Genomic DNA, 19,909 nt, shown 5'->3' on the forward strand with positions numbered 1-19,909 from the left:
CATATGCATTAATACCATTCTATTTTTTAGATGTCTTAAAGAATTAGCATTTACTAAATCTAGTATTTTAAAATCTTCTCCTATCGCCGATATTTGTTCTTCTCTATAATGTCTGTATAACTGATTGTCAGTAGAAAAATATCCTGCGTTATATAGTGTTTTAGGATTTAATAACTTTAATTGATGTTGTTGGAAAATTTGTAGGTCTTTGTCTACATCTATTATTTCGTTAAGTTCTGGGTTTTGCTCTATATTAGGTTGTCTTCTGCATATTCTAGATAATATATTATTATTTCCTATTCTATTTTCTGAGAAACTTATTCTTTGTCTTTCTTCTCCGTGTCTTTCATTATTTTCGATGACTCTCCGTCTATTTGATAGAAAGTCCATTTTTGCGGTTTTCTTATTATATTTTTTCGTTCTTGTTTAGGAGTTAATTCAATTCGCTTTAATTGGTTAATAAGTTCATCTATTTCTAGGTTATTTTTTGGTTGGACTTCTTTATTTATTAAGATATCTATTTTCTTGTGTAGTTCGGGTAATTCTGGTTCTTTTTGGAGGGGTTTTTGAGTTTCCTTGCCTTTAATTAAGATGTCTATCTTTTTGTGTAAGTCTAATAGTAATTCTATTATGGTGTTATTTTGTTTTAATAGAATTTTATCTGTTTTACTTGAAGGTATATGCCTAGATAGCCCTTCAGGTTCACTATGATAATTTTTTTATTTTTCTAGTGCTTTATTGTAATTTATATCTTCTTCACTCATGAAAGTGATATTTCTTCTAATATTTTTGTTATTTCTTGTAAATCTTTGATCTCTGTTGTTGTATTTTCTACTTGTTCTACAAGCTTAGATATTAGTTGAGTTGTTTTTAATTCAGAAAAATCCAGTATTTAAACCACAAGTTTAATTTAGAAAAAATACCTACAAAATTAGAAATTGAAAAACTAATAGCAACCATAATAGAAAGACCCAAAGAATTGGAATTAAAAACAACTCAACTAATATCTAAGCTTGTAGAACAAGTAGAAAATATAACAACAGAGATCAAAGATTTACAAGAAATAACAAAAAGATTTGGTTCTTCTATTGGCATTCGTTTACCTGCTGGTTTTATATGATCTCCCCTAAGTTCTGTATCTGGGTTTATCCTAATTGCTGGTCTTCTAGGTACATTACCCGTACTATAATCTATTGGTTGGGGATTAGGGTTTGTTTGTTGGAATGGGCTAGCACTTGAGGAGCTAGTTGGTTCTAATTCTGCCAGTTCTTTATAACTTATGGTAGAACTTAATATAGAGATTGTGTCTTCATTTTTGATTTTAAAGATTGATTTGTTATTTCTATATCCTACATAATTTTGTAAATCATGTAAATTAAAATTATTCTTACCCTTAGTATATGGTTAGCCTCTTAATTTCTTAATACCGATGATGGATTAACCTGTAAATTCCTAGAAATTCTGGCCTTGATAGTCCAATAGGTCTGCAAAATAGACAAAGGACGAGTGCTAGCTGCCAGACCAAAACTTTCCGGGGTGTGGTTAAAGAAGTACGATGTTAAGGAATGCATTTTGGTTGGACTTCTTTATTTATTAAGATATCTATTTTCTTGTGTAGTTCGGGTAATTCTGGTTCTTTTTGGAGGGGTTTTTGAGTTTCCTTGCTTTTAATTAAGATGTCTATCTTTTTGTGTAAGTCTAATAGTAATTCTATTATGGTGTTATTTTGTTTTAATAGAATTTTATCTGTTTGACTTGAAGGTATATGCCTAGATAGCCCTTCAGGTTCACTATGATAATTTTTTGATCTTTCTAGTGCTTTATTGTGATTTATATCTTCTTCACTCATGAAAGTTACCAGGTGTTATCATTTAATCGTTTGTAATTAATTACCATACGAGCTTTACCCCTTACTTGTTCACTATGATTTCTAACCATGAAAGTCGCTGATCTATGTTTAGAGGCGGATCTTCTTATTACTCCTAATTGTAAGAGTTCCTTTATCTGTATATCAAATTCTTTAGTATCTTCATTATTTGCTTCTATAGGTGCTGTTTTTATCGTATATTCTAAGTTAATTATTTCTAATTTACACATTATCTCATTGGCTTCCAATGGGCTAATGGCCTTTCTCCTATTATCTCCATTTCGTCTAATATAGATATTATATTTTCTAAATCTTTTGGACTGTTTATTATTCCTATTTTATCTATTCCTTTTCTGAAATCATAAAACTGAGTTTCTATACTTATTAGGGTATATTCCTTTTCTATATTAGTTAAGCATTCCTGTCCCTCTGCATTAAGCAAAGTATAGTTTCTAACTTCTTCCAGATTTTCTTTTAGCAGGTTGCTGCATTGATTATTTTGACAATCGTCGCAACATGGCTCTGGAAGCGATTTCTTTTTACTTGTATTTAGTTTTCTAAATACTGTAGGCAATGTTACTGTTTGTACTGGTGTATCAGTTAAATCTCTAAAGAGCATTATATATATATATATATATATATATATGGATAAATTTACGAAAAAAATCCATTTAAAATTGAGTATCTTTCATCTGTTCGGTTTTGATCGAAACAGTGGATTTAAAATTAAAAAAAAAATTGTTGTTGGTCCGAATACTCTTTTCTACTGGAATTAGTTTTATCGATGCTCCTTGTTATACTAAAATTATTTTAGTTTAACGTATATAAATTACAAACATAATTCGTATACGTCTAATTTAATGTATATATTTTTTATTAGCCAAAATATATGTGTGTGTATATATAAAAATAAAAATATAATAAAATATATATGATCATAATATCGCCTAAAAATAACATTTAGAAAGAATGTGAATGTGATTACCGAAAGATATTTTTATTTTATTTTATTTGTTAAAATATTTAATTATATTTGATTAGAATATTTAATATTATGATAAAAATAAATAAATAGATAAATAAATAAATTTCCTTTTGTTCAAAAATTTGTAGAAACAGAGACAAAACATGAATCTCATTTCTTATTTAATTTTCACAAATTATTCAGGGTCGAGGAGCATCGATAAAATAATTAGAGAAAAAAAAAGGGGCGAGCCAAAATTGGGTGTCAACACTCTTAATTCCGAATACATATAGTAAACTAGTTATCATAATATAGATATTTCTCGCAATCATATCCAAATCAGTGTTTTAAAAGGCGTGGACGTAAGGTGAAGTGTTTTACCTGCATGAGGCGTAAGCCTCGACGTGGTGGGGTAAGTCCAATAGAACTTTAAGTTTTAATATTTTATAAATTAATATAATAAAAATAAAAATAATAAAATTACATAAAAATTATAAAAATTCAGGAAAATAAAAATAAGTGAAAATGTACGTAAAACTATTTCTTCTTAAAATGCTAATCAAAGTCAGTAATTGACGAAAAAATAACCAAAACTGCTCATCTCAAAAGACTAATTATTAGACTTTGTAAATGTCACGATTTGAGTCGAGGTTCTAATCACAACGAGCAACCCAAATCATGAAGGCCCAGGAATACCCCCTTAGCATATAATCATAAACATAATTCATACTGAATTTAATACATCACGTCATCAATACATAAACCCAAATTCAGCCTACGAAGCCTCTACAGATAACTTATTCTATCTAAATCGGGACAAGGCTTCCGACCAGATCATGAAACTGAAAGAGACTAACATATGAATGAACGCCTTTCGGAACAAGGGAAGCTCACCAACTCTGAATATTAAAAGAAAACTACTTCTGCAGTAGATCGCGGGACTGTGCCTCAGAACTTACATTATGAGACAATGCAACCACCTGAGGACGATCAACACTTGAAATGTATTAGTAATATTTGATATGCAAAACTAACCAAACACAACATATATTTCATATAAAGCAACCAAGAGCTTGTGAATAATTTAACATAATGGAAGTCAAAACAGATAGGCACAATTTCACAGCTACAATCAATCTCGTAAAATATTGACTCAACTCTTTACTCTAATTCTGAGCTAGATGATATCCCTACATCTATACTACCCACGGGCTATATGAGTCTGTCATTAACTCGTCCGCCAAGCCCTCAATTCAATTTTACCATAAGGATTGGGGTTCCATGTGCATACTATAATTATCTCCTTTGCTAGATAATATATCATAAGTCCCGCGTCGGCAAAACATGATTTTCAGCAATGAGTCTTTCAACTTGTATTTTCTTCGAGTAACCATCTAGATCTTTTTAATCCTAATTTTAGCCTTTTAAAACAATGTTTTATGCTTATAAATATTTCTTGCTTTCATGTTAAGGGCATTCCGTAGTAGGGTATCATCATACCTAGACTTGCAAGCCGTATCGTATCATATCATGTCCATAGCTCTTTCATTCAAAAGCGTGTTAATGACCACCAAAAGAGTTAACTATCACATGAGAGTTCTTATTTCAAATAGCATATGAAAACATAAGGTGGTCATCTCTTGCATAAATTACATGAAATCTTATGTTTAACACAAAAAAGCATTTAGAAAGTAAGAAAAAAACCCTCTCTTGGAACAAAAAACAATGTCTTCATAATTGTTAATAAAGCATTTAACTTAAACTTTTAATTATTCATTTGAACAATTCATAATATATTAAAGAAAATAGTTTTCATCATATAGAGGAAATTTCATAAATCTTGCTCTTAAATCAATTTCAAAATTCATAACACATGAACATGAATACAACTTAGAGTTGATAGAAACCCCACAATTAATACATAATTTTATCGTAAAAAGGGATTTTATAGTCCATGCTTTTCAATCAATTTCAGCCTTAACTTTTTTTTTTTTTGGTCGAACGAACACATTTTATTGCAACCTTCAGATCAATTACATCAACTCAACTAGCCCCAAAAAACATAAAAAATCAAACACAAAATTCGCTCCAGTCTCGACCATACCCAACATCTTTTGTAATTTGCTCCTTCGTTTACCGTACAATTCTTCTAATTATACAGTTGTTCTATGCAATGTCTATCTTTGCACCTACGCTTCCTACTAAGTACATCAAAAATTCTCACTTTGCTTTCCATCTGTATTTGTTTGACCAGCACCTGCGTCCTCGATACTTTCTGTAAATTTCTATGGCCCACATAATTAATTTATTTATTGGTTTAATAATAATTGAATAAGTTAAATCCTTAATCTATATGAAAAGTTACCTAGTAGGATAATTACTGACTCCTAGTAGGATTGTATCCACAATTACTGACTCCTAGTAGGATAATGATTGTATCCACCAATCACGTTGATGGAACTTGAAAACATAACTGACTATTCCCATTATAAAAAGGGTCCTCTCTCTGCCAAAAGAAGAATAAGCTCCATCACAATTATTCTGAAAGTAAGGTAAAGAGAGAGAAACAATTCAGTACTTCTGCTATTACGCTTTTGTTTCCGCTAAAACCATGGAGAATTCAGGTAAGTAATTATTTATTGAATTACTGTTATTATGTGTATGTGAAAATCATTAAGTTCAACGTTCCTGAATAATACAAAGGATTATGGATAGGATTGTTTATGTATAAGATTGTTTAAGTTTATATAATCTGTTTTATGCTTACATGTGGTATCAAAGCCTGATTTTCGGAACAAGTGATTTTCCATTAAAAGTAATGTTTCTCCAGATCTTGTGAATTTTAATTATGTTTGTTAGAAATTTCACAATTATTGAATAACAAAATTTGAAATATTGATATTATTATAATTGATTCTATTTAAAATAATATGAGTTTAATCTTTGTTATTTTAAATATTAAAGAAACAACTCTTTGTTGTTAGAACGTTGTAGTATGCAATAATAAAATTTGTTGTTTCTTAATATAACTTGGAATCATATATGTAAGATTCGCTAATCACCAAAGTAGTCGAATCTTTATGAAATTCACTCCAAAATAAAGGTTAAAGTTTAAAATAATTACCCATTAATCTTGATGCTTATAATTGATCAAATAATTATGGGTAAATTAAATTTTTGGTCATAAGACATTTGTGGATCACCCAAAGGTTGATTGTTTGTTCGTATGACCAATAACTATTAAAGAGATAATTTTGATGTATTGTTAGTTTTATTTAGTTATCCAAAGATGATAAATATTATTAATTGATGCATTAAATATTATCGTTTTGTGTTAAATATATTTTAAGCATCATTATGCTTAAAGTTGTATTTTGATGTTTCGCCCAAAAGAGAACATCAATATACATTTAAGTAAATTATTTCTGAATTTGATAATGTGTTTAATCTGATAACTCAAAGCATTAACAAATGAGCATATTCTGTTTTCAGCACCTGTCCTTCATTATGCATCTGTTACAACTTTTAATGGACTTAACTTTTCAGATTGGTGCGAACAGATCAAATTCCGTCTTGGAGTTTTAGATCTTGATGCTGCACTTTACTCTAAAAAGCCAACTGCTATTACTGAAGCTAGCAGTGATGAAGAAAAGTCCAATTATAAGCACTGGGATCGGCCAAACAGATTAGGCCTAATGTTCATGCGAATGAATAATGCGGGCAACATTAAGACTACTCTTTCCAAAACTGAAAGTGCGAAAGAACTTCTGAAACTTATGGAAGAGTCTTCCCAAACTGCTGATAAGTCTCTTGCTGGGACGCTAATGGGTACTTTGACCACCATGAAGTTTGATGGTTCACGTACTATGCATGAGCATGGCATTGAAATGACAAACATAGCAGCAAGACTTAAGTCATTGGGAATGGAAGTGGAGCAGAATTTCCTTGTGCAGTTCATTATCAACTCATTACCATCTGAGTATGGTCCTTTCCAAATGAACTACAACACTATGAAAGACAAATGGAACGTGCATGAATTGCATAGTATGTTGCTTTTACATGTCTCGAATCAAATTTAACTGAAGTTCCTTATAATACTTGGTGGATTGACTCTGGTTGTACTGTTCATGTTTCTAATACTATGCAGGGATTCCTTATAATCCAAACCATAAACAAGAATGAAAGATTTGTTTACATGGGGAATAGAGTGAAGGCTCCAGTTGAAGGTGTCGGAACTTATCGTCTTATTCTCGATACTGGACGTCACTTAGATTTAGTAGAAACTGTTTATGTTCCTTCTCTTTTGAGAAATTTAGTTTCTTTGTCTAAGTTGGATAAGACTGGATATTCTTTTAATTTTGGTAATGGATGTTTTAGTTTGTTTAAGCATAATTATCTCATTGGTACTGGTACTCTTTATGATAATTTATACAAACTGAATCTTGATAATCTTTTTGTCGAAACACTCTTAACTCTGCATCATAATGTTGGTACCAAACGAAGTTTGGTGAATGAACAATCTGCTTACTTGTGGCATAAACGTTTAGGTCACATATCTAAAGAAAGGCTGGAAAGAGTAGTTAAGAGTGAAATTCTTCCAGATTTAGATTTTACTGACCTTAATATTTGTGTAGATTGTATTAAAGAAAAACAAACAAAACACACAAAGAAAGGAGCCACAAGATGCACACAGCTTCTTGAAATTATACACACTGATATATGTGGTCCTTTTGATATCACATCTTTCAATAAAGAAAAATATTTTATCACTTTTATTGATGACTTTTCACATTATGGATATATCTATTTGTTGCATGAAAAATCTCAAGCGATTAATGTCTTAGAGGTATTTATTACTGAGGTTGAAAGACAACTAGATAGAAAGGTGAAAATAATCAAGTCTTATAGAGGTGGTGAATATTATGGAAGATATGATGAAAGTGGACAACACCCAGGTCCATTTTCTAAATTCCTCGAAAAGCGTGGCATATGTGCTCAATACATAATGCCTGGCACACCACAACAAAATGGTGTGGCAGAAAGGCGTAATCGTACATTAATAGATATGGTTAGGAGTATGTTAAGTAATTCATCTTTACCTCCTTCTTTATGGATGTATGCTTTAAGGACTGCCGTTTACTTGCTAAATAGGGTTCCTAGTAAAGCAGTTCCAAAGACACCTTTTGAACTATGGAATGGTAGGAAACCTAGTTTGAGGCACCTGGATGTTTGGGGTTGCCCGGCAGAAGTTAGAGTTTATAATCCACAAGAAAAGAAACTGGATTCAAGAACAATCAGTGGTTTCTTCATTGGTTATTCAAAAAAATCAAAGGGGTATAGATTTTACTGTCCTAATCATAGTACGAGAATAGTTGAAACTGGAACCGCTAGATTCATTGAGAATGACGAAGTTAGTGGGAGTGAAGAACCATGTAATGTGAAAATTAAAGAAGTTAGGGTGCAAATTCCTCTACCCTGTACTTCTTTTAAATTTATTGTTCCTAAAGATGTTGTACAACAAAGTAATCAACAAGAACAACAAATTAATATTTCTACTAATGAAGTCATAATTGATGAACCTATAGTAGATGAACCACAAGAAGTAGCATCAAGAAGATCTCAAAGACAAAGAAGTATGTTATTTCTGATGATTATTTGGTATATCTACATGAGTCAGAAACTGACTTGGGAATTGATGATGATCAGTTTCATTTTCACAAGCCATTGAAAGCAACAATTCTGATAAATGCTATGAAAGATGAGTTAAAATCTATAGAACAAAATGAAGTTTGGGACCTTGTTGAATTACCCGAAGGTTGCAAAAGAGTTGGGTGTAAATGGGTCTTCAAGATCAAACGCGACTCAATTGGCAACATCGAACGTCACAAGGCCAGACTTGTTGCCAAAGGCTTCACTCAAAAGGATGACATTGATTATAAAGAGACGTTTTCACCTGTCTCTAGAAAAGATTCACTCAGAATTATAATGGCCTTGGTAGCTCATGATGACTTAGAGCTACATCAAATGAATGTGAAAACGGCTTTTATAAATGGAAATTTGGAGGAAGAAGTTTATATGAATCAACCTGAGGGGTTTTCTATTAAAGGAAAGAAACACGTGGTGTGTAAACTTAAGAAGTCAATATACGAACTTAAACAAGCTTCCCGATAGTGGTATCTTAAGTTTAATGAAACGATTGTCACCTTTGGATTTAAGGAAAACACTGTTGACCCGTGTATATATCTGAAGGTCAGTGGGAGTAAGTTTATTATGTTAGTCTTGTATGTTGATGACATCTTGCTTGCTACTAATGATCTTGGTTTGTTGCATGATACCAAGAAATATCTCTCTAATAACTTTGAAATGAAAGATATGGGTGAGACATCCTATGTGATTGAAATAGAAATATTTCGAGATAGATCACAAGGATTGTTAGGATTGTCTCAGAAAACCTATATTAATAAAGTATTAGAGAGATTTAAAATGGAAAAATGGTCATCAAGTCTCGTTCTAATTCAGAAAGGAGATAAGTTTAATCTCAATTAATGTCCAAAGAATGACTTGGAACGAAAGCAATTGAAAGATATTCCTTATGCATCAATAGTTGGGAGTCTTATGTATGCCCAAACATGTACAAGACCAGACATCAGTTTTACTGTTGGAATGCTGGGTCGATATCAAAGCAATCCTAGAATGGATCACTGAAAGGTTGCAAAGAAAGTATTACGATACTTACAAGGAACGAAAGATCATATGATCACTTATAGAAGATCTGATTATTTAGATGTGATTGGATATTCAGATTCAGATTATGTTGGTTGTGTGGATACAAGAAAATCCACATTGGATATTTGTTTCTGTTAGGTGGAGGAGCAATATCATGAAAGAGTGCGAAGCAGTCTGTTATAGTTGCATCCACTATGGAAGCTGAGTTTGTGGCATGCTTTGAGGCCACAGTCCAGGATAATTGGCTGCGGAATTTTATTTCAGGACTTGGACTAGTCGACAATATAGCCAGGACGCTGAAAATTTATTGTGATAATACTGTCCTAGTTTTCTTCTCTAAAAACGATAAGTGTTCAAAAGGTGCTAAGCATATGGAATTGAAATACTTTTCGGTTAAAGAAGAAGTCTAGAAACATAAAGTATCAATTGAACATATTAGCACTAAGCTTATGATTGTTGATCCTTTAACGAAAGGATTACCGCCCAAAACATTTATTGAACATGTTGAAAGAATGGGTCTTATTTATAGCAATGAATGATTACATGTAAAGACTTTATTATGTTTATGTAATTGACACTTTGAGCTCAAATTATATATGTTTCTGTTGTTACCTGTTTTCTCTTGTATACATAATATTGTGAATGATGATAACAGGTTCTGACTTAGATAAAGTATTCTAAGTATTATCGTTGGACTCATTATGTATTTGAAAGGTTATGTTAGATAATAGACTAATATTGTAGTACATGGAAGGAACTATGTCAAGTAAAGGGACGTACAACCGTCATGACTCATTTTAGTTGATTTATTTAACGATGACAAATGATGTTGGATTTAACGTTAATAGTGCACATGATTGACATACCTATTAAACCATTAAATTAACATTGCGTGTGCCAAGTGGGAGAATGTAAATTTCTATGGCCCACATAATTAATTTATTTATTGGTTTAATAATAATTGAATAAGTTAAATTTTTAATCTATATGGAAAGTTACCCTGTAGGATAATTACTGACTCCTAGTAGGATTGTATCCACAATTAGTGACTCCTAGTAGGATAATGATTGTATTCACCAATCACGTTGATGGAACGTGAAAATATAACTGACTATTCCCATTATAAAAGGGTCCTCTCTCTGCCAAAAGAAGAATAAGTTTCATCACAATTATTCTGAAAGTAAGGTAAAGAGAGAGAAATAATTCAGTGTTTCTGCTATTACGCTTTTGTTCCGCTAAAACCATGAAGAATTCAGGTAAGTAATTCTTTATTGAATTACTGTTATTATGTGTATGTGAAAATCATTAAGTTCAACGTGAACTGAATAATACAAAGGATTATGGATAAGATTGTTTATGTATAAGATTGTTTAAGTTTATATAATCCGTTTTATGCTTACACTTTCTGGTTCCAGAGGGCATCATTCCTGGCACTCCAAATGTGATAAATCAATGCAAGCCAAAATCGCTCAGATGAGCCCCCTGTTAATTCTCCCTTTTGCTCTCCTAGCCAACCTTTTCCATAGTCCCTCCAAGTTAGTATTGCAGCAACCTATTTGTAGCCATTCTAAAAGCTTTTGCAGGCATTTGCTTGAATAAGTAGACTCAAAAAAGCGATGCTCCATGGTTTCGGGATAGCTGTCACATAGCAAACAAGTTGTATCTTGGCATAATCCCGTATGATCTAGCTTTACTCTCGTGAGTAATCTTCCGTGCATTGCAATCCAAGAGATAAGCCTATGTTTTGGGATGTTTGTTGTGTTCCATACTGCTCTCCATCATTGCCTTTGTGGTCCCTCTCCGAGTCTCCATTTATAGCCACTACTAATAGTATACTGCCCATTTGGTTTGAGCCATCCGTTACCCATGTATCCGGCCATAAATTTTGCTTTAACAGTGCAAAACTTCTTCCAATACCAACAACTATCTTGGGGTGGGGAGTACTGCCACCAGTCCGCTCCCTTCAGGTACACATGATCAATCATTTAACCCATAAATTGTCAGCTTTGTTAGCTATGTTCCATAAGTATTTCGCCACTGCAGCCTCATTCCAAATCATACAGTCAGTAACCCCCCATCCCCCTTCTTTTTTGGATTTACATACAATATCCCATGCTATTAAAGAGGTCTTTGATGAGTGTACTTGACCACTCCATATAAAGTTTCGGCTTACTGCTGTTATGATTTTCAAGACTCTCTTTGGCATCACAAAAACAGACAACCAGTATGTATGCATATGCAAAAGTACCGAATTGACTAATTGTACCCTCCCCGCATAAGATAAATTTATTGAGCCCCACATTTTCAAGACTCTTTTACCAGTTAACCCCATGAGTGTTAGGATTGTTCTACACGACGTTTATAAAGAGAACATAGTGTAAATTGACCCTTGGAGCTTAGAAATCTTAAACCCGAGGTGGTTTTCTCCTCTCTTGCTATCTGAATGATGATTAGGAGATTTCTGAGATGTAAAGTCGTTTTCAAAGCCCTATACAGGTACATAAAGGATTGAGAACGACTTAAAGGTGTGAAAAGATCCTAGTACCCTTAAAATATAACCAAAACAGAGCATTATCGACACAAAGGGAGGGGGTGCAGCACGACCCCCATCGCGATCCAATGAAAGACGAAAAAAAAAGATTAAAAGTTAGAGCTAAGAATAAAAATATTTAGATTTTAAACTTTTTAACTTCTTATAAGTTAGTAACAAGTTGAATGTTAGGCTTATGCCTCATCAGTCTTTGCTACGTCACACCCCGAGGCTCGCCTCAAAAATGCCTTTTAAAACATTGATCCAAATGACAAATTCATATTAAGACATTTGAACCTTTTTATTATTTTTTTACTTTTACCTTTGTTTTAGTCTTAGTAAAGATATGGCCCTGTAGTGTGCGATCCAGATTAGTCGGGACTCCAATGCGGGTACCGGACAGCAGGGAAAACCCCAATAAAATAAGTTTTGAAAAAAATTAGGTGCTCCGGAAAAACTTTGGTTCCCGTCGGGTGTGGGGTACTCAGCATTAGGCCCGACTAAATCCACAGCTGCACTGAAAAGTTCCACATTAGGTTTAAACTGCTTCATAATAAAGGCTACTCCATATCTAATTGAACTAGAACATGAGACCTCCTGTTAAGAATGACAAAATATTTACTGTAGCATCACAATTCTTTTGGCTAGTTGCAAAGCAAACAATTTATATGTATAGATGAACAATAACTACACCTTCAAAAACAGTTATGATTTGTGACAAAAACAGGAGACCTGAAAGTAACACCTAAGGGAATTTAGACTGAAAGTTGCACCAATTTTTTCTTAAGCTATTCATCTGCATCTTTGTTGTTTCCAATTCAGTGCTAGTGCTTTCTGTCTTACCAACTTTTTCTTGAACTAACAACATGAGTTTTTGAGCTTCTTGAGACGCTTCCTGTCGCGCATCGTTGATTTCTTTCTGCCTGGTACTTATAGTTTGAAGGATTGCTTCCAGCTCTCTAGCTTGTTCCTCCCTTTTATAATACTCCGACTTCAACGTTTCTTCTAATCTAGTCCAGTTACTCAGTTTTTTCCTGTCCTCTTCGAAGTTGGTCAAGAATTCCTGGTATCTTGATTCATCTTGTGCCAAGTACCTCCATTTCTTAACCATGACAGGGAATTCATACTTGAGTTTTACCAATTGCTTGCCTTGTTTGTCGCTAAAAAAGGATGAGGGGCATTCACTTAAAGCAGCAATAGCACCACACAATTCTTTTTCATTCGTCTGGTCATGAGCCAATGCCTCCAAAGGTAGTCTCATTGAGCAGTCAATTACTAACTTTGCAAGTGTTAGGGTTGAATTACTGCTGCTCTGTGGGCCTGTTTGTTGGCTGGAATACTTCTCTGGTAAAGACTTCAAGAATGACTGAATCGTTTGGAAAGTTGATTCGACATCTTCTATTTTGATGGACGGCTTCAACTCTTGACTAGGAACTGGAGTGCTTTCTTGAGCCTGACAATATAAAGCGTACTTCTACATAAATTCATACGGCAGCAACAATGAAAAGCTAAACCATAAAAGATGTGAGTTATCGAGTTAACCTTGTTTGCTGAAAGAACTGGAAGCGGAGAATGCTGATTAACTTCCGCTCTTGGTTTCTCAACCTCACTTGAGGCAAAATATTCTTCTCTTTTGGCAATCTCGGCAGCGGAGGAAGATTTTGGCATAATTGGTCTTGACATAGCCTAGTAAAGAGGAATGGGAAAAAAAAAACAAATAATGAAGTTTGACTTAGAAAAGCAAGCTGTTTGGACTCCGAAGATATCAGTAATCAATTGAGTAAACCTTGTTTGCTGGAGATAGATGATCAAGAACTGGAAGCGGAGAAGGTGGATTAACATATTCTTCTCTTTTGACAGTTTTGCGGCTGGATAGATCTTCTGAAACGGAGGGGGATTTTAGCATGCTTGGTCCTGGCATAGCCTAGAAGAAAATGGAAATGAAAAGAAAAACAAGACAAATAATGAAGTTCGACTTAGAAGACTATGGAGATATCTGTAATAAATTGAGTAAACCTTGTGCACTGAAAGATTATCAAGATCTGGAAGTGGCGAATGTACATTAACTTGAGTTCTTGGTTTCTCATTCTCGCTTGGAGCAACATATTTTTCTCTTCGGACAGTCTTGCTACTGGATAGATCAGCCGAAATGGAGGAAGATTTTGGTGTACTTGGTCCAGGCATAGACTACAAAGGAGGAAATTACAAAAAAAAAATAAAAAATCACATAATGAAGATTGACATAGAAATGGAAGTTGTATGGACTGTGGCTTACTTTTATACTTTTGCCGGCTGAACTTGATGAGGATAATCCTGCAGCGATGTCTGCTTTAGAGTTCCTACTTTAATCCACGTACAGAAAAGAATAAGAGAAAGAAATGTGAAGGGTACTTGGCATTCTGAAGAGCACTGGAAGCAATGGCATAACCATTGGGATTTCCTTGGTGCAACAAATAATAATCTCTCGGTTCCATTTTATATGGCATTGTTTGACCGTTCACATAGTTTAAGAAAGAAATAAAGACTTTTGAAACTCGTCTGGGGAAAGACTAAAAAGGAAAGTTTGTTACATAAATTGTGACGAGGGAGTAGGCGTTTTATCTATTGAAATTCATCTAGGTGAGTTCCTAAATTGTTTCCTTCAAATGCATAACGCTGCAGCGACACAATCAGTATATTTGACATTGTCTTTGAACAGTTATGTCATATGTGTTTCAACATAAGATAGAAGCATATCTAGAATGAAACACCAGAAGAAAAAAGTTCAAGGTCTGACAAGTACAAATGAAATTATGCTTTAAGCAGGTCCAGAATAAGGCCTAAATACAAAAGCATTACGCAAGGCACAGAGAGATGGAAGCAAAGAGGTATCCAGATATATGTTCATTTTTACGAGTTAATGATCAATAACGCACCTAAACTACCGCTTTTTCGCAAGTTTCACACCTCAATTATCGATTGTTCCCTTTACCTACCTAAACGTTCACTCCCTTGGTATTAAAACACACCTAGATGCTGAGTTGGCCAACTATTTGCTTCCAATCGGCAACAGGTGCATGTAGGCCAACTCGCATCAAGGTGTGTTTTAAAACAAAGGGAGTGATAGTGGAGGTATGAAACTCGCAAAAAGGTGATAGTTGAGGTAGGTTAATGAAACAATGGTTAGTTTAGGTATGACATCACAAGAAGGTGATAATTTAGGCGTGTTTTTAACCATTAGCTCTTTTTTCAATGAAATATAGAATTTTGTGAAAACAAAGAACAACAATCTTACAATAATGTCTTCTCCAATTGATCCACTGCTTGGCTCATAGCATGAACAATTATTTTCTTTACCTGAAGTGTCACAGCCAGATTTTAGAATTCTTTACACACGCAAACACTGCATTCAGAAAGAAACTAACATTACAGAAGAAATCGAATAAAATATTCACCCAATTTTCTCAAAGCAGATATCATTTTAACATCAATGTAGATAGTGTAAAAGCTTGTAACATGTAATGAGATAGGACCAAGAGAGGCATGGTAAGAAGATAAAAGGAAGAATGCTGTGAAGATGGCTAGATAGCTTTTCCATGCCGAAACATAAATAAAATAACAACAATAAATAAAGCAATGAATGAAAGAAAGGTCCGGAAAAAAGTGATCAACAATGCAACAAGACAATTACACTTCCAGCGGAAATAAAGGAGAAAAAAGAAGATATAAGGATCCAAATACCCCCAACTTGTCTTCCTTAGCATCATGATTTCTGGGAAGCTTGCGAAGAAACGGATGCACTCAGTCACATTTTCAGGAGAAACAAAATCTACAGCGACGTTGATACAGCACTGTAAAAGATGAACACACCAAAAGTCAATGACCTGACCTTATAAAAGTACTAGATTTATGGTTCACTAAGTTAAGATCCTACTATTATAAATCATATCAGCACTCATTCACATTTTCAGAAAATGAAGTGTACTTGCCTACAAATGATGTGCACCTTCAGAAAATGACGACATAGTTATCTATTTCAACGTTTGATGAACAATAAATTTTCCGGGTTTCATTCAAGCCAGAAACTTGATTTTTCTTTCCGTCCTTAGAAATGATGAAACGGACTTCTGACAACAAAGACTATGTATAGATGTTTACACATTCATAGCTTTTTTCCACACCTTAGTAACACCTATTTTAAAGATACTCCAGTTGGAATTTCTCAATTTCGTTTATCTTTTTCTCACACTGCATTAAGCAGTTGGAAAGGTGAAATTCAAGAAGCTGCTTAGGATAGGTGATACTTTCTAAAGCAATATTACGGAGCAGGAATCTAAAAGCAGACAATGCTGTAAAAGAAAAGAAAAGAAAAGAAAATGATGATCCTATGTGCTAATATACTTCCATAATACTACAAAAGTTTGCTATAAAAAAGACGATGTGATCAGTGTTATCAAAAGCAAAAAGTACAAAAAAGATCTAAGGTCCACTGAAGCTTTAAACAAAACTAAAGGTGCAAAGGGAGAAAAAACATAAATATACAAGTTTAGTCCTAAATATATGGAAGAAGATGCAAAGAGATACTAATAGCTACAAGCCTAAATGATGAATATATGAACAAAGAAATTGGAAAAAAATATACGATAAAGTGAGATATCAATTGTTTAGTGTCGTCTCTTCAAAAGGGGCTCATTGGCAAGGAAATATATGGTTTACAACCTTGATGACGATACTGAAGTGCATATTAAGCAAGATGAAGTGCTCAACACATTCCGAGCCTTGCTTCAGGACTAAGCACGCCTTTGACAACACTGGATAGGATGACATGGGATAGAGAGAAGAACTATCTGTATACCTTTAAATTTCTGACTTGATGAGGGCATCCAGCAGGAACAAAAACAGCTTCACCTAATTTTTGAACAAAAGTCCATGGTTCAATGCCTGCAAAAGAAAACGAAAGTGTAGTGAGCACAAGGTGCGATCTCAGAAAATGCTGTTTACATGAGATGCAAGGAAATGGCAACGAGTAAGAGAATAAGATGACCATATTCTTCCTTTAGCCTCTTTTTATGCTCAGTGCTCAAGTAAAAAGTTTCATCAAAAATGGGATGAACAGCCTGCGATGGAAAAAATATATTAAAGTTTAATCAATGTATTTTGTATTAATCAATGAGGATACTAGGAAATATATTGGAGTTTAATGCAGTATCAAATTTCTACTGTAACTTTGGCTAGCTAAGATATGTAGATTTCTGAACCATAACTAACATCTATCAACATAGCAAAAGTACAAACTATAACGTACATTACATTTCTATCTAAGCATCAAAGTGGTTATTATGAGAATTGTCAATATCTAACATCACATCATTATATCAATTACAATGTCAATCACCAAGATGAAGAAATATCAGGCGATCACCATATAGCAAAACATCAGACTCACAGTTAATGGTTCACTAGTAGATCCGTAGTCACGAGTTAGCATTTTCATGTAATAAGAAAGCTAAACGAAAAGGTCTCAAAAATCTTTACTTAGGGAGTAAAGTTAATCTTTAGTGATGAGTATAGGGTCGAGATTTAACTTTCAACTCCCTTTTCAGTAAAAGATGATTATGACAAATAGAGACTCAATTTAATTCACCCTATGAATATGTGACAAGCTAAGAGACAGCAACACCGAATGACAACGGTCATAAAATTATGGGGGAGGAAACACATGAATAAAGATAATAAAATTACTGTAGAAATTTCAAAATTGAGAAATGAAAGATGCCCACTTATCTTTACCAGCGGCAACGGTGAGCCATATATGTGCCTAAATTCCCTGAAGTGCTTCCTGAGATATTCCTCCAATTTAGGAACATCTTGCCTCCTAAAGACATCCCACAGAGCACCACCATCAGCCTCTTCAAATCCTTCACACCTATCCTGCACAATAAGAGATACACTATCTTCTCTGTATCGGTATTCTTCTCCCTCTTTATTTGTTTCACAATCAAGTTTAACACTTCTTCGGCTATACTTCTTATACTCAACTTTCAAATCATCACAGTTGTGTGAGCATTTTCCATTTACACAAGGGATGCAATCCTTAATTCTCTCATGCATCCTGTGAGCATTAGCTAAAAATTCCCTCTGATCCTGCCCGTTGTGAATCTGTTTCAAGTTCTCTATGGCCGAGAGCTGTTTAACTGTTGGGAGCACATCTTGAGTGTGCATCAACACGTTGACCTAAAACAAACATAATTTAAAAGAACAATAAGACCTTGAGCAGGAACTTTGATATGGCTTTTTGTAAGTTTCTCAATCTTAGAGTACCGGCAGCTTGTAACACAACAATTGAAGGAGCCAAACATACCGTATCAGTCACAGCATAGCGCAGTTTGGTGACTGAGTCTCCACGTCCAAGCTCCATCGGAAAACCATAAGCAATGTAGGCCTTGGGCCCCAAATCTGGCTTCCAACAGCCATCAGGAAGTCTTAGAGAAAGATTGAGATAACCATACTGAGGATGTGTATATTCAATAAAAGGTAAACAACTAGAAAATTCGGCACCATGACGCGGCAGCCGCTCGTCAAATAGACCTGATGGCGGCCAGTCATTCAACTTTAAGAGTGTAGGCCACTCATGACTGTCAGAGCGACCTTCCATGTATCCTTTAAAAAACTGGTGTATGTTCATTTCCAACTGCATGGCATCCAGGATAAAGTAAGATATAATGTTCCAGAACCTACACCTCAATTAAAGAGCATGTTGACGTGTTTCTTTTAAACCACAAATTCATTCAAAATGTATATTGAGGTTTAAATTCAGTCGCATCTTGGGATTAAAATATCCTCAGTCCAGTTTCTAGTAATTCATTGATTTGGGAACGATGTAATGAACAAATCATAAAGCTGCCAAATGTAACAACGAGATCAAGTTCTGAACTAGATCAAATAACAAAAAGGAGACATATATAACACAACTCAATAGAACCCAATCATGTCTTCTAACCACATCAAGTTGAAAATTTTAAGCTATATTAGGGACAAGATTGTGTTTTACGACGACACAGAACTACATAGCTAAGGCTTGACCAACACCAGAATGGAGATATTAGTAGTCTAGCCTAGTCATGCGGCATTAGGATATGCAAGCATGGAATAAGATGTACCAAAATTAGATTGTGTTTCACAGTTCAAGAAGAGATGATGACTGGACAAACCTTACACCAATTTAAGCAATTTAAAACATCAGTAGCCTTCTCGGTTTGTCGACAGGCACACCACATTACCATAGGCTCCCAGCTCAATCCCAATGCGTTGTCATGAACGTTAGTTACAACAACTGGTTCACCCTTAGATAAGTAGAGCCGAAAATGCCTCAAATTTGCGCGCCGAGTATCCACAGCTGCTGGACAGAATACATAGTTATCATCAGAATTTTCCCGAGCAGCTGCCTTACGTAGCTTGCCACCAGAAACACCGTTATCACCCTTAGACTTTGAACAGGAGCAGTGCAGTTCTGAATCATGATGCATTTCCTTCAGCTTACATTTTTGTGCTATTTCTTTTGCGTTCAGTAACAGCTGTGATATCCAATTCTCAGAAAATATACATCTCAAATGTAACGTTCCTTTACCACAGCCTCCCATATCTTTAGGAGGGCAACGAATGGCACCACTTTCCATGGACTTCCATTTAGATGTCATTGCCACCTTGGCTTCAGTGGTTTCATTATTGACTGAAATTATGCTACAACCTTTACCATGCAAATAATCTGGTCCATTGTTAATATATTGCATCCGCAATTCGGATGCATCTGCTTGCAGTTTGCCATTCCTTAATTCTTTGCAAC

General features: G+C 34.3%; 1 protein-coding gene across 7 annotated transcripts; it reads right to left on the reverse strand.

Annotated features, from left to right (window-relative positions):
• Positions 1 to 12,687: 12,687 nt before the first annotated feature.
• Positions 12,688 to 19,864, reverse strand: LOC107853986. Of its 7 annotated transcripts, none has more exons than XM_047405578.1 (9): positions 17,111 to 17,685; positions 16,922 to 17,007; positions 15,808 to 15,917; positions 15,362 to 15,423; positions 14,363 to 14,426; positions 14,104 to 14,274; positions 13,874 to 14,011; positions 13,630 to 13,773; positions 12,688 to 13,540 (listed from the first exon to the last, which is right to left on the reverse strand). In XM_047405578.1, exons 4-9 carry the CDS (start codon positions 15,397 to 15,399, stop codon positions 12,833 to 12,835), a joined length of 1,263 nt encoding a protein of 420 aa, XP_047261534.1. In that variant the 5' UTR covers positions 15,400 to 15,423; positions 15,808 to 15,917; positions 16,922 to 17,007; positions 17,111 to 17,685; the 3' UTR covers positions 12,688 to 12,832. The 7 variants fall into 7 exon arrangements, 5 of the variants coding, with proteins under 5 accessions (XP_047261534.1, XP_047261533.1, XP_047261535.1 ...); XM_047405577.1 differs by having other exon boundaries at positions 14,363 to 14,429; XM_047405579.1 differs by having other exon boundaries at positions 15,362 to 15,469.
• Positions 19,865 to 19,909: the final 45 nt, after the last annotated feature.

The sequence above is a fragment of the Capsicum annuum genome, unplaced genomic scaffold (genome assembly GCF_002878395.1).
Source record: "Capsicum annuum cultivar UCD-10X-F1 unplaced genomic scaffold, UCD10Xv1.1 ctg80105, whole genome shotgun sequence".
In the NCBI taxonomy this organism is placed as follows: domain Eukaryota; kingdom Viridiplantae; phylum Streptophyta; class Magnoliopsida; order Solanales; family Solanaceae; genus Capsicum; species Capsicum annuum.

What these genes read in the sequence shown, in the direction of transcription:
- LOC107853986 (XM_047405577.1), bottom strand. Translation starts at nt 15,399, where the DNA reads ATGAGCCAAGCAGTGGATCAATTGGAGAAGACATTATT. An exon ending in CAGCCGGCAAAAGTATAAAA is followed by an intron (nt 14,275 to 14,362) that starts GTAAGCCACAGT and finishes CCTCCTTTGTAG; the next exon opens with TCTATGCCTGGACCAAGTAC. An exon ending in CAGTTCTTTCAGCAAACAAG is followed by an intron (nt 13,541 to 13,629) that starts GTTAACTCGATA and finishes TTATATTGTCAG; the next exon opens with GCTCAAGAAAGCACTCCAGT.